A 17,614-nucleotide genomic window follows, 5' to 3' on the forward strand; every position below is an offset into this window, starting at 1 on the left:
TCTTTTAAATAGAAGAGAGAAGAAGAGCTGGTATCTAAGTGTCTGTGCTGACAAGGCTTGGAAGGGTGCAGAATTAGAACAATCTGAGTCCATTCCCTTAGATGACTGGTGAACTCTTCCTGGATACCATGTCGTCATCCCCACCCTTGCAGTAGGTCACGTGTCTCACATTTTTTTTGGGGGGGGTGGGACTTTCCTCAAATGATGCCCTGCCAGACCTTCTGATCTAACTGCATGCCTCCCCATCCTGCTACCTGCTAACCCTCCTCTATCCGTCTCCTCCATGGGATACAAGCTCCATGAGAAGACACTTCTTGGAACCTCTCAGCAAAGTGCAGAGTGTGATATTTGTTGCACAAATGAATGAGTCTTGACTCTCGTAATTAAAAACAAAATACATGATTTTTAAAAATGTAGTAAATTATCCCTGTAGCTGCAGAGTTGAATTTATGTTTCAGAGGAAACCAGTGTTTCTTGTCACATAAATCCTGGATAATTTACAACCCTGAGTATCTTTATGACTAGTAATATACTCACAATCTCTTTCCCTATAAATCTTTAATATTTTACTGCACAATTTGATGAGTTTTGGCAACTCCATGTGTGAAGGATAATCTTGTTTGTCAATTTATACCCCTTGGAAGAGGAACCTCAGCCGGGGGACTGCCTCCATCTGATTGGCCTGTGGGCACATCTGTGTGGCATTTCCTCATTGGTGCATGAGGGCCCAGTGTACGGTGGGCAAACCATCTCTGGGCAGGTAGGCCTGGGCTCTATCAAAAACCTGGCTGAGCAAGCTGGAAAGTTCCTCTGGAGTCTCTGCTTCTGTTTCTGCCTGCAGGTACTTGCTTTGGTTTCCCTCAGTAATGGACCTGAAAGCCAAATAAACCCACTGCAACCAAGAAGACAAGTAGGACACTGTCCATCCAGGTGATAGACCCCCTTGTAGAGGTACAGAACATTCCCACTGTTGTATAAAACTTCCTGTGACTCCTCACTGGTCCTCACCTTCCACAGGCAACCACGGTTCTGCTTCCTGTCACTAGACACTAATCTGGAGGTTTACAGATGGAGTCACACAACAGTGTGAGTGTCCTCTGTGTCCTGACTCTTTTGTTTATGGTAGCATCTTTTAGATCAGTCTCCATTGCTGCATAAAAGTGTGGTTCATTTTCTTATTTGGAGTTTTTTGTTTGTCTCCCAGATTAAACCTAGGGCCTTTTATGAGCTAGTAAGCACTCTACCCCAGAGCTATACATCCTCAGTGTGCTTGCCCCGCCCCCCTGGTCTCTAGCCCTTTGTAAAGGTTTGGGGACAGGTCTCACCCTACAGCCCAGGCAGGCCTGAACAGTGTAATGCTTCTCCCGAGTAGCTCTTTCAGTTCCACAGCTGTTCTGTGGATGGGTGCCTATTAGATTCAGGACACCGGTGTTCAAAGGTCACAATCTGGGCCAAGGTAGAAACATCCCATCTCAACTCCTGATTCCAGCCTACTCACTGTCTTTTCTGTTTACCTCTCAAATCTTCATGAGGTTTCCTGTTAACAGCCAAGCAAGGGAAAGTTTGACAGTGAGCAAGGTAGAGAAGAGTTAACACCAGCCAGCATCGGTGAGGAGGGGCTGTCTTAGTGTTCTCCAGTCATATAGGTGAAAGCCATTGTCGCTTTGGTCAAAGGGTTAGTTTTTGTTTCTTTCTTAGCTTATAGGCAGCTGCTTCAGATCATGAGATATTGCGCTCAGTGAATGAGGCATATTGTTAACAAAAGTCAGAACGAGAGACGTAAACAAATTCACTTCATTGAATGGTTCGCTGAACTTGGAAGGTGGGTGATAAGACCATTCTTGGGTGGCTGCGCTGAGACAAACCAGAAGAATACGGAGGAGAATGAAAAGGATGTTTGGAGTAGTGAGCACATCCTTTGGCTCATGCAGGGACAGGAAAACTGGGTGAGTTGTTCTGGAAACTACACAGAATAGAACAGCAAATGAGAGGAGTTTCCCAAATGTGTGTCGGGGGAATAAAAGGCTGACAAATAGCCCTTGTATTTGTAGGAGGATAGGAAGAATTAATCCAGGAGTTCAAAGGTAAAGAGGGAATAAAACCCAGATTCGCTCCAGTGTTTGTTAAGTGAAAAAGAAACACACGAACTATTGGGAGTCAGAGGGTTTTCTGGAAGCGCAAAGTTGGCCGTGAAAAGCGACACTGCAAGGGCCAAGGCATACCAGCCCATGTCCTCACAGCTGTGTGCAGTTGTCTCTTGCTCCTGGCTTGTCTCTTGCACTTCCAGGAGCCAGCATTGTCTCAGCACTCTGGAGGATGGGCCAAGATACCAAGATTCATCTTTCAGTTTATGGTGCTGATTCCCAGGGAAAAGCAGATTGTGAGAGCACATGTGACAAGAGACAAATGAGAAGCAGTCGATTGACTCAAACAACTGGAGTCCATTTGGAAACTCCCAGTCTCTTAGAATAAAACATATAATCCTATTTAGAAATTCCTGGTATGGCCACAGATGGGAGATTGGTTCTTTTTATCAAACCCATTAATTAAAAGGGACATAATCCAAAGACAAACTTACCAGGAAGCTATTATAAAAATTCTTATTTTATTAATTTTTCCAGTGTGAATCATAATTACACACGCAATACAACACATTTCCATTTTTCCATTGGCTGGTAACACACACCAGAAACCTCTCTGATTGAGGTGGCAGTTCTCTGCATGGTGGTCTTTTTGGCTGTAGCTGATTGCTGTACTGTGGACGAGTTACTGTGTTAGGTCCCATGACATCATCAGTGGGCTGAGGAATTTATTAAGGACTGCATGTCTCCTTACAATCAGGGAGAAATTCACCATGTTTTTCTCTCCGTAGGCTCATGCCAAAGTCTGGCATCTCTACAATACCTCCTTCCGCCCCACTCAGGGAGGCCAGGTGTCTATTGCCTTAAGTTCCCACTGGATCAGTCCTCGGAGAATGACCGACCATAACATCAGAGAATGCCAGAAGTCTCTGGACTTTGTGCTAGGCTGGTTTGCCAAACCCATATTTATTGATGGGGACTACCCAGAGAGCATGAAGAGCAACCTCTCCTCCCTTCTGCCTGATTTTACCGAATCTGAGAAGAAGTTCATCAAGGGAACAGCTGACTTTTTTGCTCTTTCATTTGGACCAACATTGAGTTTTCAACTATTGGACCCTCACATGAAATTCCATCAGTTGGAATCTCCCAGCCTTAGGCAGCTCCTCTCTTGGATAGATCTGGAATATAACCACCCTCAAATATTTATTGTGGAAAATGGTTGGTTTGTCTCAGGAACCACAAAAAGAGATGATGCCAAATACATGTATTACCTCAAGAAGTTCATAATGGAAACTTTAAAAGGTAGGCTTTTAAGTAAAATTGCCATTTCATGCCAAAATTCAGGGTCCCCTCATACCACGTATACCACACATGACCCCCCCACACACCACATACACATCACATATACACATCATACACACAGACATCATGCTACAATACCACACACACCACACATATATCATACACATACCCTCAAATATACATACCACACATCATAGACACACACACATACTACATATTACAACACATACAACACACGCACATTACACATATACCTTTAAGACTACTGAAAAATATAGATACATATTTTCGTCACAATGTAGATAATTTGGGTAGTAGCAAAAATATATTTATGTAACACCTCTCTCATTTGGGCCCTTCAGAAACTTAGTTTTCAAAGTTCCATAAAAGGAACTTTGATAATTTGTTGATAAAACAACAAAACAGGGTTAATATTTAAAATTAGTTGGCTCACAGTTTCTCATTTACATTGTTAGATTATAAAATGTAATATTGCAAATCTCAGGCTATCTAGCTTCATGCCCATATTTCTAGTTCATTTGTTTTAGCTGAATAAAATGCTTTTTCTTTAATTTTTTTATTCTTTGAAATTTCCATACATTTATACATTGTATATTGGTCATTTATAACCACCACTCTCTCCCTCCTTCCACAATAAAATGTTTTTTAAAGCAAGAGGAACATCTATATGATCTGGATAAATTATAGGTTAGAGATGGGAAAATTGGGCCAGGTATAGAGTAGGTGCCTGGCACCCCAAGACCCTTGGTTTCATCTACAGTACAGGACTCAAAAGAAGACACAAGTCACAATGCTTGGTGCCCAGGTTAGAGAGGCAATGAGAAAGTATCTGCAACTGTGGAGGTAAGACTGTCTATGAAGACACTTATAGGCAAAGTTATCTAAATTTGATGAGAGCCTTTTGTGAGCAAGAAAAAAAATTGTTTACTACACAAGAAGCATTATATCTGACTTGTGTCTTTTATTGTTTTGAGATTTTATTTATTTTCATTTTATGTGTGTGAATGCTTGCTTGCTCATGTGTATGTGCACCACAAGCATTCGATGTCCACAGAAGAGGGCATCAGATCCCCTGGGACTGGAGTCACAGATGTGAGCCGCCGTGCGGATGCTGGGAACCCAAGCTGGCTCTTCTGCAAGAGCAGCCAGTGCTCTTAACTGCGGAGCCATCTCCCCAGTCCCTTGCCTTGTTTCCTTAAGAGTAAAACCCCCTCAGATGCTCTTGAGTCACCCAGTGGAGGATGACACGGCTCTTGTCCTCTCTTCCTCTGCAGCCATCAGGCTGGATGGGGTCGACGTCATTGGGTACACCGCGTGGTCCCTCATGGATGGTTTCGAGTGGCACAGGGGCTACAGCATCCGACGTGGACTCTTCTATGTCGACTTTCTGAGTCAGGACAAGGTCCTGTTGCCGAAGTCTTCGGCCTTGTTCTACCAAAAGCTGATAGAGAACAATGGCTTCCCTCCTTTGCCTGAAAACCAACCCCTAGAAGGGACATTTCCCTGTGGCTTTGCTTGGGGAGTTGCTGACAACTACATTCAAGTAAGTCCGCTGACAAAACCCATCGGTAGTACCAGTAAGCTTCTTGCCAGTAGGTAGTGCATCCTCATCAGGGTATAGACTTTGAGTCAAAGAGGGTTCTCTAGTGAGCACGTGACGCACATAGTCCAGAATACTTTGCTCTTCAAACATCTTCGTCTTGCACTTATTAGGTCCAAAAATTTAAGATCTCCTAGGACAATACAAAGACAAGGCACCTTCCTTTAGTGTTATGGTTGAAATCCCACTACAAGAAGTCAAAGTTTTCATAAGGAAGATACAACATGGAAGTCCAGAGAGTCTTGGAGAAGTTTCTGAGAACAGGGCTGGGACATTTAGCAGATCCCTCTTAGCTGAAAATGTCCCACCCCGGGCTGTTAGGAAACACCTCAAATCGGAGCAAACCATTGCTCCGATGGCTTATTGATAGCATGGGGTACTTCTAAACGACCACTTAGTATTTATTGAGTATTAACTGTAGCTAGGCCTCAAAACTGTTTTTAATTTCACCAATTTTAAAAGGACTTATTTCTTAGGGTCTGACTGAATACTTTATGTAAGCACTTCGTGGCTGCCTATTGTGTACAAAACCTTGTGCGAGTTGCTGGGTTACTCTAGTGATCAAGACAAAAGTTCAGTATCTATAGTCAGATCTCGAGGTTCAGCATGTTGGGATTCTTCCAGTCCAGTGTTTCTCAACCTTCCTGATGGTGCAATCCTTTAATACAACTCCTCATGTTGTAGTGACCCCACCCCCAAAACATGAAATTATTTTAGTTGTTACTTCATAACTATAACTTTGCAACTATTATTAATTGTAATGTAAATATCCATGTTTTCCAATGGTCTTATCTGTGTTTTCCCTGTGAAAGGGTCATTCGATCCCCAAAGGGGTTGCTACCCACAGGTTGAGAACTGCTGTTCTAGCCAATTCCTTGGTCCTACACGTTGTAGCTTCAGAAGAAACATTTGGAAGAATGCTTAGGCCCAAGGAGAGGCTTTCTTACTGAAATGGAGTTTTGCTTTCTTATAGACACCAAATTGTTTCTTTTGTTAGGAAGTACCTAGTGTATCCTTGATGCTTTTCTGTCCCTGCTGCTGTACGTTGTTCTTTTGGCTTTTAGACTGCGTAGCTCATTCTAGAGGTGATTTTGGACTTAAAACACCCTATTCACCTTCGGAAGACAACTGGGCAATGCTGGCTGGAGCTGCACCAGGGCCTGGGATGGCTCCCACCAGGTTCCTTGTTAAGGTCTTGCTTTCTAGCTTGGTGCTATTGGCAGCTCATTGAAGACTGAGGTACTGGGACTGCTAGGTGAGGTCTTTAGGTCACAGAGGACATGTCCTAGAAGAGAGCAGTGGGACCTCTGCCACTTCCTCTTCCTCCCCCCCCCCCCGATTTAACCATGACATGAGCAGTTTGTGCTACTCTGTGCCCCTTACTGTGGTGTGCCAGCTCACCACAGGCCCCCCAGACCATGAGGTCCATCTATTATGGACCAGGATGTCCATTGATTATGGACCACAATGTCCAAAGCTATGAACTCTGGTCAGCCTTGTCTACTTAACTCAATTCTCTCAAACTTTCTAGAATTGATGGTACACTGGCTAACACCACAGGGATGTCTGAGACATGTATGGGACATGTATGTAGACAGCCAAGGCAGCACCATCCTTCTCAGTCTCCTCATCTATCTCCCTGTCTCTCCCTCAGTTCAAGGCCATCTGGAATGTCCTACCCTACTTTGTCAGAAACTACAGGGGAACTTAGGTGGGTTCTAAGGTGGCAGAAATGGGGATGTTGAAGAAGGAGGAGGAGGGGGAGCAGAAGAAACTAGATGCCTCCTACAACCCCTGCCTCCTTAGCTTTGTTGGAGCCAGGAGTCAATTAGATAATTCCTGGTCCTGGTTTGATCTTCCTACCTCATGAGAGGTCCCTGCTAGACATGTTCCTGTACTGGAAGCTCATACATACCATCTCTCATGGTAGCTGGAGTCTGGCAAGTGACAAGTTCAGTCGTTTGCACTCAGAGAAGACTCAGACTTGTATCTGTGCAGGGAGGCAGGGCTATGGGGGAAGCCACTCTCCTCTTACCCTGTTCCCTGGGGAAGGGTTGTGTCTTCACTTTGAGACCTAGTAAATAGTGAGTGGGTGCTAGGCATATGTTCTGTGTTCTTGAAAGAGACAGGCAACCCCAATCAGAACCAAAAATGAGGAAAGAATTCCTTTTTTTATATATGCCTTGGAAGCAACTGTTTTTGTTGTCTATTCATTTTGCAGGGCCTTGCACCTGCTGGGCCTCTTACTGAGTCCCACGTCCCAGCTCTTATGGCTGAGTCAGGATCTTATCTGAGGTCAGTCATGCAGTGGCCCTAAAACCTTCTCTCAGGTTTCACTGTCCTTTGAGATCATCCACTCAGAGTGCCTGTCCCTCTTATGTGTCCTCTGTGACCCCAACATAAAGCTACTCTCAATGCTGCTGCGGTGTGAACGTGCTGTAAGCTTGCCGGTGGGAACAGTCTACAGCTAGCGTTTGCTTCTGTATGCACATACTGCTGGCTCCCCCTCATGCTATCCAAGCTCTTCTCAAAACAACTCCCTGGCTGACAAAGACAAAAAAACTCTTTCTTTGTTCTCTCAGTATGAGCTGGGCGTCTTCTTGACAAGCAATGCTCAGCACTTCTACAAAGTTATATTAATGTCTCGAAAAGTGAGGTTTTTTTTTTAGAATGGTTTTATTAATTCTTTGAGAATTCTATAAGTGTATTTTGATCATATTTACCTCCTACTATACTCCTAACTTCCCCCAGATCCATCCATGCCTTCTCAAATCCCCAAACTTCACATTCTCCCTCCTCTTTAAATAGGCACTGATCCCGATTTGTGCCGGTGTGATCCTGGTGCAGGGCCATCCTCGGGAACATGGTCCACCTATCAGGAGCTATGCCCTTGAAGAAAATTGATTCTCCCCCTTCTAGAAACCATCACCTACCCATAGCTTCTCAGGAGTGGGTGCTTTTTAAATGTTTTACTAATTTGTTGACTGGCTGGTTCTGTGAAGACAACCACAGCTGCTGGGAGTTTATGAGTACAGGGATCCTGTCTGCCTGGAGGATGCCGTCTACCTCTGATCCTCCCTAACCTCTACCCTTGCAATCTTCCCACCCTTCTTAGATGGTCCCTGAGTTGTGAGTTTCTGCATTAACTGTTGTCCACTGCAACCAAGAAACTTTGAGAAGTGATTTTTAAATCACTAAAGTTTCTCTTTTTCCCTCCTAGTTAATGCTCTTAATTCAAGAGTTGAAGCGTACATTTCACCCAAATGACTTTGAAAACATTCCTTCCCCCCCACCCCGTTAGAAGTTTGCTTGTGGGTGCACTCACAGGGCTGTCACTTTGCTTAGATCTGGTGTCCCAGCACATGGGTTTGTTTGCTCATTGCCACAGATGCTCTTAATTAACAGAGGTGAAATAGGTTACACACAACATGGGACATCTTTGCTGTCCACCCCGGGAGGAGAAACTTTCATCAGTAACAAATTAAATACACGTTCTGTACCCATCCCTTCTCAAAGGCAGTTTTTTTTTTTGCTTTTTAATAAAACCTAAGTTAATAAATTACTAAGTTAGATGGACTTTTGCCTACACTCATTTCTAAGTGTCCCATATTTTAGAGAACTGATCCTACTACCCAAATTCTTATCATGGTCTTTCATATTTGTTTTTAGTTAGATTGAACAGAAATTGTTGTTCTGGGATGATTCTGGGAGAGAAGTTATGACTTTAGCCCATTCAGAGCTGAATAAAAATAAGCGGAGCACTCAACCTTCGTGTGAAGCTGACACTGAAGCATTTGTGGGCATTCACAGTGGAAGGGGACTTCTGACCCGTTCCCTCAGCTTCAGGAGAAGCGGGTGGGTGAGCCATGGAAGTGTCCCTCAGACCAGTAGCTGTTTATTGCTCTCCTTTGTAAACACAGCACTGCCCCCCCCCCCCGACCCGGTCCACTCCGTCTCTCCTACATTGACAACAAAACCTCTGCCACAGAATCAAGATCAGGGTTTATCCAACCCCCTGCCCTTTCAGTCAGGTCAGAGGAAGGCACCTGTCCTCGGAGGATTATTTCCCAGCAAAATCCAGCTTAGGTTGGTTGCCAGTGGCAGGTGGGTTTTTCCTTTCTATGCAAGTCACAAGATTTTATGATGTTGCTCTCACACTTGGCCTACTTTTCCTAGAGACTGTTTTCGATTTGGAGGCTTACATATCTTATGGCTGAGAAAAGTTATTGCTCATATTGTTACAGGAAAAAATAATTTAGAAAACTCAAAGCCTAAAACTACACTTAGGATCCCCCCTCCCCCCATAGGTCAATGACAACACTGCTTTTTTGTGTACTTTCAGACTTTTTAAAATAATCACACTGTGTTATCTATGATTTTTTCATTGTCTCTCAAGCCAACAAAAGACAGGGTTACACATATTTGGCACCAAGAATAAGCCTCAATACAGAGCATAATTTTAACAAGCAGGGTTTAGTAATGTGTGTCACTTCATTTCCTGACTTTAAACCATTCATAACCAAATTTTCTTCTTTTCCTATTTTTCAAATTTGTTTTTGTTTCTAAAAAGTATTCTTAGGGCTGGAGAGATGGCTCAGTGGTCAAGAGCACTGGCTGCTCTTGCAGGGGACTCTGATTTGATTCCCAGAATCCACGCAATAGCTAACACCCATCTGTAAATCCAGTTCTGGGAGATCTGATGCCCTCTTCTGGCCGCTATGGGCACTGCATGCACGTGGTGCACAGACACACATGCAGGCAACACCCACGCACATAAAACAAAAATAAATACACCTTTAAAAATAAATAAAGAGCAGCCTTATACTGTTAGTGGCTTCTGATATTAAAACCAAAACATCCATGCTAGTTGCAGGGGTATACACCTGTATTCACAGCATTCAAGAGGCAGAGGCAGGAGAGACCAGCCTGGGCTACATGTTTTTTTTTTTTTAATTAAAATAAAACAATAAAAAAGCCTCTTGCTTGTATTCTAGAGTACTGTGTATAGAAACCACTAGTGTCTGTTATCTGAAGTGACAAAATTCAGACTTAAAAACGTATCTTAAGAGTTTGCGTTAGCAAGAACAACGGGTAATATAGACACATGCATTTAAGAAATGGAGGAGAGTAATGTTTTCTTTCTTGTGAACAGCAGTTTAAGCATTCAGCTGGATGAGAGCCTAATTGTGCAGCCCTTGCTTGCTATCGCTGTTGAAATATTACCCGAGTTTTTTCAGGTCTGTTCAGGTAGGTAATAGTTGCTTGATTCTTTGTAGGTGGACACCACTCTCTCCCAGTTTACCGATCCGAACATCTACCTGTGGGACGTGCATCACAGTAAGAGGCTTATTAAAGTGGACGGGGTTGTAGGCAAGAGGAGAAAACCCTACTGTGTTGATTTCTCTGCCATCCGGCCTCAGATAGCCTTACTTCGAGAAGTTCATGTCACCCACTTTCGCTTCTCCCTGGACTGGGCCCTGATCTTGCCTCTGGGTAACCAGACCCAAGTGAACCGCACGGTTCTGCACTTCTACCGCTGCGTTATCAGTGAGCTGGTGCGCGCCAACATCACTCCGGTGGTGGCCCTGTGGCAACCAGCAGCCCCACACCAAGGCCTGCCACATGTCCTGGCCAAACAGGGGGCCTGGGAGAACCCGCACACTGCCCTGGCATTTGCAGACTATGCGAACTTGTGCTTTAAGGAGCTGGGCCACCGGGTCAAATTCTGGATCACCATAAACGAGCCCAACACACGGAACATGACCTACCGTGCCGGGCATCACCTCCTGAAAGCTCACGCCTTGGCTTGGCGCTTGTACGACGAGAAGTTTAGGGCGGCTCAGAAAGGTAAAATATCCATTGCCCTGCAGGCGGACTGGATAGAACCGGCCTGCTCTTTCTCTCAAAAGGACAAAGAAGTGGCCGAGAGAGTTTTGGAATTTGACATTGGCTGGCTAGCAGAGCCCATTTTCGGTTCCGGAGATTATCCACGTGTGATGAGAGACTGGCTGAACCAAAAAAACAATTTCCTTTTGCCCTATTTCACTGAAGACGAAGAAAAGATAATCCGGGGTTCCTTTGATTTCCTGGCGTTGAGTCATTACACCACCATCCTTGTAGACTGGGAAAAGGAGGACCCGATAAAATACAACGACTACCTGGACGTTCAGGAGATGACTGACATCACGTGGCTCAACTCTCCCAGTCAGGTGGCCGTGGTGCCTTGGGGGCTGCGCAAAGTGCTCAACTGGATGAGGTTCAAATACGGAGATGTCCCCATGTATGTGACAGCCAATGGCATAGATGACGATCCCCACGCCGAGCAAGATGCACTGAGGACGTATTATGTTGAGAGTTATGTGAACGAGGCCCTGAAAGGTGAGCCTTCTCTGCGTAACATAATGATCTCTGTTGTATCCATTTTCCTGCAAATGACGTCTTTTCATTGAACCAAATCCCACATACAGGTGCCACAATTCCGTTATCCTTTCATCTGCTGATAGGTGCCCCCACAGCCATTTTAACCGCTTGATGTGCTAAAAATAAAGTGTAGTTTTGATTGTGCAAAATCAACTGTGTAGTGTAGTTCCATGTTGTCTTGAGATTTGCCTGATTGTTCTTGTGTAAAACTTTTCCCAGTGAACTCTGGTGCGCCGGAAGCTTTATTGGATGGTATCCGGTCTTTTCTTTACCCACCAAAGCTGTGTAAAAAGGCTGAATTGTGTGCAAAATGTTTCAGTAATCCTCTCATGCCTTTTGTTTCCCCAGCCTACGTGTTGGACGGAATCAACCTCCGTGGCTATTTTGCTTATTCGCTTAGTGACCGTTCAGCTCCCAAGTTTGGCTTTTATCGATACGCTGTGAATCAGTTTGAGCCCAAACCATCCATGAGACATTATAGGAAAATTGTCGACAACAATGGCTTCCTGGGATCTGAAACACAGGGAAGGCTTTGTCCAGAGGAGTACACCGTGTGCACCGAATGCAGCTTTTTTCACACCCGGAAGTCTTTACTAATCTTCCTCGCATTTCTGGTTTTTGCTTTTATTATTTCTCTCTCGCTTATTTTTTACTACTCCAAAAAAGGCAGGAGAAGTTATAAGTAGTGCAAATGTCTTCCTGGCTGTTTGCTTTGGGGTCGTTATGCACACGCCATCAGCTGTTAGCCATTTGTTCCTCTCTGTTGTGACGCCCTGTTGCACACATTTGGATTCTAGAAAACTTTTTGTTTCTTTTTTTGTCACAGATGGCAGAAGCTTTGTAACATATTGGTGACTGTAAAATAATGGTAAGATGAATAGTACCTGAATTTGCCGTCTTTGTGGGTGATGATGCAACTGTACTCACCACAGTTTCTACAGTACCGTTAAGGAAGACAGGAAGCATGGTGCCATAGCAGTGCTAACTGGACAGAAGTTTGAAGATCAACATTAGGAAAACAGATGAGAATCTACCTGTGCCCATTTTTAAATTTCACATGTTTTTGCAAGTGACAATCTCAGTTGCGGTGATACCTAACAGCTATGACTTTCCCTGTTCCATTTTCACGAGGCAATGATGGAAGGATGTATAGTAGAGATGGCCAAGAGACCCTTGGCTGAAACAGCCCTTTTAAGAGCACTATTTTTATCACATGCTGCTAATATTAATTTATGAATATACTCAGAGAGCACATTATGAAGACTTACATTGCTGTGAGTGTTTTTGAGGTGCCCTCTAAACCCCAGATCCTTGAGGGCTCTCTCTTACTGGCTGTCCTTCGATAGACTGCATGTTGGAGAATTTTCTTTCTTTCTTTCTTTTTTGATAAATGTTCACAAAAAATAAAGATGAGTAATGAGCTGCTGGCCTCTTTGGGAAACTGACTGTGGTTCTAGGAAGGAGAAAGGAGGGATTTTTCTTCTTATTCTTTTTTTTTAAATGAGCAACATGAGTGATTTGATTGAACATCCTTTTATCTTTGAGCAGACCTTGGAATGAATGAAATGACCTTTCCCACATAAAGAAAGATGAACTCTCACTCAACCTGTGAAGAATAACACCGTCACTGCTTCAACACAATAGTTTTCAAACTTCATAGGAGATCCAAGCGCAGTCCGGTGTGAACACACTGGAAATCTCTCTTTATGGTCACTGAGAGCTGCTCTGTGCTTCTGCATCTGTGAATGAGCTTTGAACTAGTCCCACTTGGAGCTTTGACACTGACCAAGCTACTGACTTCTATCGAAAGGGCTAATTGGGTTTTCTCCTTCAATACCCTCTACCCTAAGTCTTACTGAGTCCCACATGGGGAAGTTTCCTTGCTACAACTGAGTGGTCTTAGAGATAAGCCTATACCAGACAGGCAAGATAAGCCAATCAAATCAGGCATAGCTACCCCTGCTGACACAGGGTCACAATGCCTAACTCATTACTGTGTCATACTTCATCTTGTGATGTGGTATGGTTTTCCTCATGAGCAATCAGCTTTTGCTGTGGTGTTCTTTATACAGCTGGACTTGTTATTGAAATCAAATGTTATAGAATCAATAGTTTATTTTATGTGTCTATTTTCTTGATTACAGAGTAATATATATTAATTGTAAAAATTTAAAAGACAAAACTATCTATAAAGAAAAGGATCACCTGTAATACAATACAGAGACACCATTGACAGTTCCTATGTGCTGTATTTTATGTAATCAGATCATGTTGTACATAGGTATACATCTTCTTTATTCATTTGTATTGAATAATTTTTCTGTCCTTAGTCTCCAAGAGCAAATTTTAATGGTTATGGAAAATATTGTTAGACTAGCTCAGAACTGTCTCATTTGTTAGGTCAATTTCCGTTAATCAGCTCAATAATAAATATCATTTAAAAATAGTATCTTGCTGCTCATTTACTCCATTACTTGAAGGTAAAGAACAGTGATCTGTTTCTATCATAATCGCGTGCTTGTAGGTTGCTGGTGGGTGTCATGTTTATTATCTAGTACTTGAAAGGCTGAGACAGAACAATGACTGGGGAGGTCAAGGCCAGCCTGAGCTACAGAATGAGACTGTTTTAAAAAAAATGCAATAAAGTAAAAAGTATCACCAAGTTAGCTAAGGTATACAGAGGTGACCAGAGCAATAAGGACATTCAGATGGCCACAGGAGGTGAGACCTGAGAACAACACAGACAAAAAGCCAAAGCTGACAGAAAGAGAATGGCAAAGTGCTTAGGAAGAGGAGGAAGGTCACCTCAAAACCCTTCAGCTGAATGAGGGTATCATGGGAACTTTGTGTCCAGTAGAATTTCAAAGAATGCCAGCCACTGCCAGATGGAGGAGGCAGGGAATCTCTCCATCAGACCTGAGGACTGAGTGTGGTGGGGAGCAGGCAGAGATGGGCTAAGGAGCAGGGCTTTCTGGCAAGTGGGGTTGTCTTAATTTTCTACTATGATGAATGAATACTTCAAACTAGACAACGCATAAAGAATAGAAGCTTATTCATCTCAAAGGTATGCCAGGAAGTGCAAACCTGGCATCTGGTACAGGCCTCTTGCTGTACAACATGGTGTCAAGACGGAGCTGGTTCGTCAACACTTGCCTCCTTATAAAGCCACCACCTTCATCATGGGGACCCCCATCTTCCCGACTCCATCTACTTCAAATGACCTCTGAGGACCAAATAACTGTTCATGTGACTCGGAGAATTAAAAGTCCAATAGATGAATACCTAGGGAGACATAGTAGGAGTGACAAACCAACCCACCCTCTTTTCCATCCTCCCTCTAAGGCCTATAAAATAATTCACATTTAATTCCCAACTAGGCTAAGCTATTGGTGAAAAGTATCTTCTAAAGGTCTGTATGTGGATTGCAGCTTTTCCCTTGGCAGTGATCAAATACCTGACCAGAAACAATTGAGGGGAAGCAGTGTTTATTTTGGCTTAAATCTCTTTGAGATTTAAGTCCATCACAGCAGGTGGGATGACAGCAGGGGTGTGAGTCAGGTTGCAGCTGCCATGGGGGGCGGGGCCAGTGTGGAGGACAATAGGGTCAGGTTGTCCAGACTCAAGGCTTGCCCTTAGTAACCCACTTCAATCTCCTAATGCTTCCGGAACCTCTTGAAACAGCGCCATCAGCTGGACACCAAGTGTTCAAACACATGGGTCTCTGGGGAGCTTTTACATTCAAACCATTGCATTCTCCCCATGGGTCCAATACGCTCATGGTCATCTTGTGAAATGCATCCATTCAAAAGTCCCCTATTGTGCTTTTTTATTCTTTTGAGATTTTATTTATTTTTATTTTATTTATATGGGTGTTTTGCCTGTGTAAGTATGCATGTGGTACCCGTGGAGGACAGAAGCAGGTGTCAGATCCTTTGGACCTGGAGTTATAGATGGTTGCCAATTACTACATGGGTGCTGGGAACTGAACCCAGGTCCTCTGGAAGAGCAGCCAGTGCTCTTAACCACTGAGTCATTTCTAGCTGCCCCCCATATCATCTCTGATAATCCTAACACTTAGTAAAATTCTTAGGCTAAGAGTCTTTTGGGGGGGTGTTATTTCATCACAGTGATGAAAAGACTATAATACACTCAGACATAGTTTTTTTTCCTAGATTAATTCCACTTACTCTCAACATGTTTCAGATTTCTTGATAACTCAATATTTAGAGCATAATATTGTAAAAACAAAGTCTGTTACTGTCAAAATGGTTTATTTACCCTGAAGCATTAGTTATTTTATTTGTTATTTTTCATAGGCATGTTTGTAGATAGACTCCCTTAGTAAAACTGAAAAGAAAATTCAATTCTTACATTTACTTTATGGCACTAAGTTCTTTTGTTGTGTTATTTTGTTTAGTTATACAAATGTTTTATTGGTTGGCTGAAAATGCTTTTATATTTGTGTGTTGTACCATCTGCTCTTTTGAAACAATCTAATGACACAGACAAAACAGTGCTATTTGTGTATTTGCTATTCAGTTGGTAAACAGTTGCAAACTTACTTCCTTTTTTCATGTATTTCCAAAACCTTTAACTGGAGTTTCTGAGTTTAGTACAATCTTTCAATATGCCTCATTAATGGTAAAACAACAGGAAATGCCCTTATTTGTTTTGTGTAAATAACTTTCAATAGAAACAGCACCTTTCCCCTTAATAAATTACTAGAACTGATGAGCATGGCTGTACTATCTGCGCTCTAGCAGCTTTGAGCACAGTGTCACCTAAGGCATTATTCATATTGTTCTGGTCGCCAACTGAAAGGGACTCAAAGCTTTGATGGATCACATCCAAGTTATACTAGATGGCAAAGTGCAGTGCTCAGGGCCGTAGTGCTGCGTTTATGACAGGAAGGCTTTATAGCCTGTTTTCCCCTTTAAATTACAGGTTATCATCAATCCCTGATACATAGTCCCAAGGCTGCAAATAGACATGTTTCAATAGACAGGGTGGGGGTGAGGTAGGGATGGGGATGAAGGTGGGGGGGGATGAGGATGGAGATGGGATAAGGGCATAGAAATGGAGGTGGAGGAATGGGGGAATGGGGTGGGGATGAGATTGGGGGGATAGGAATGGAGGTGGGGGTAGAGGTCAACATGGGGTGGGGATATGGGGATGCCTGTGGGAGTGGGGGTGGTGCAGAAATGCTAAGCCAGAAAGGAGAGTAATGGACATAAAATTAGAGAAAAATTGACAGTGAAGATGAACTCATAGACAAGATGATAAATCAAGCAGCTTTTATTGTTATTGGTACCATGATAAAATGGCTTTAATTTATCCCTGCCTGTCACTGACTTACCAACCCTCCTTCATGAGCACCGTGCAGATTGGGCATCCTGTCAGACTAGAAGTCGAGGTGCATGATTCCAGCAGGCCTGGAGATACAGGAAGCCACCACTATTCACCCAGAGAAGAAGAAAGGACAGGGACAAAGCAGGAAAGCGGGCGAGGGTTCCGCTCTGGGGGCTCCTGAGTGGAGCAACACTTCAGGTCTCAGAGCCTGTGTGTGTGTCAAAATGCAGATGCCTTTGGCCTCTTCTGAAGTGCCTTGGGGAATGGGCGCAGCACATGCGGGCTGGCCGGATGACTGGCAAAGGGCCTGTGGGGGTAATTCTGGTAGCTTGCTCTCTGAGACCCATGGGGCTCTATGGAAGATGGGCAAGAGCCGATTCAGTAGGTGTGAGAAGGTGAGGAAGCTGGTGAGGAGAGGAAGACAGAGTAGGGACAAGTCTTTAAGGCAGACAGTCAAGTCTAGGACGTCAGCATGAGCTTTCCCTGTGTGTGTGTGTGTGTGTGTGTGTGTGTGTGTGTGTGTGTGTGTGTGTGTGTGCACGTGTGTACACACACAAGTATGTAATTTCCTCCCGCTAGTGCTGGACTGAATCGCAGACCTCATGCTGTTACTCGTTATCATATGCTCCACTATTTACTGCGCTAAATCCCCAACCACAAATTTTTTGTTGTTTTCTGAGAAAAAGTCTCACATATCCTAGATTGGTCTTGAACCACTAGATAGCAGAGGATGGCCTTGAACTTCTGATCCTCCTATCTCTACCTCCCAAGAGCTGAGATGTCTGTGGTGCTGGGGACTGGGGGTTTTTGCATCCTAAGTAAGGCCACTTTCAACTGAGCC

General features: G+C 43.6%; 1 protein-coding gene across 1 annotated transcript in view; it reads left to right on the forward strand.

Moving 5' to 3' along the window:
* Positions 1–12,110, forward strand: part of Kl (klotho) — a 31,281-nt gene extending 19,171 nt beyond the window's left edge. The window contains exons 2-5 of the mRNA XM_027413754.2: positions 2,873–3,383; positions 4,679–4,947; positions 10,281–11,382; positions 11,773–12,110. Of these exons, the coding sequence (XP_027269555.1) occupies positions 2,873–3,383; positions 4,679–4,947; positions 10,281–11,382; positions 11,773–12,110 (2,220 nt within the window). The remainder of the gene's footprint in view (positions 1–2,872; positions 3,384–4,678; positions 4,948–10,280; positions 11,383–11,772) is intronic.
* The last annotated feature ends 5,504 nt before the right edge of the window (positions 12,111–17,614 follow it).

Source organism: Cricetulus griseus, chromosome 4 (assembly GCF_003668045.3).
Source record: "Cricetulus griseus strain 17A/GY chromosome 4, alternate assembly CriGri-PICRH-1.0, whole genome shotgun sequence".
Classification (NCBI taxonomy): domain Eukaryota; kingdom Metazoa; phylum Chordata; class Mammalia; order Rodentia; family Cricetidae; genus Cricetulus; species Cricetulus griseus.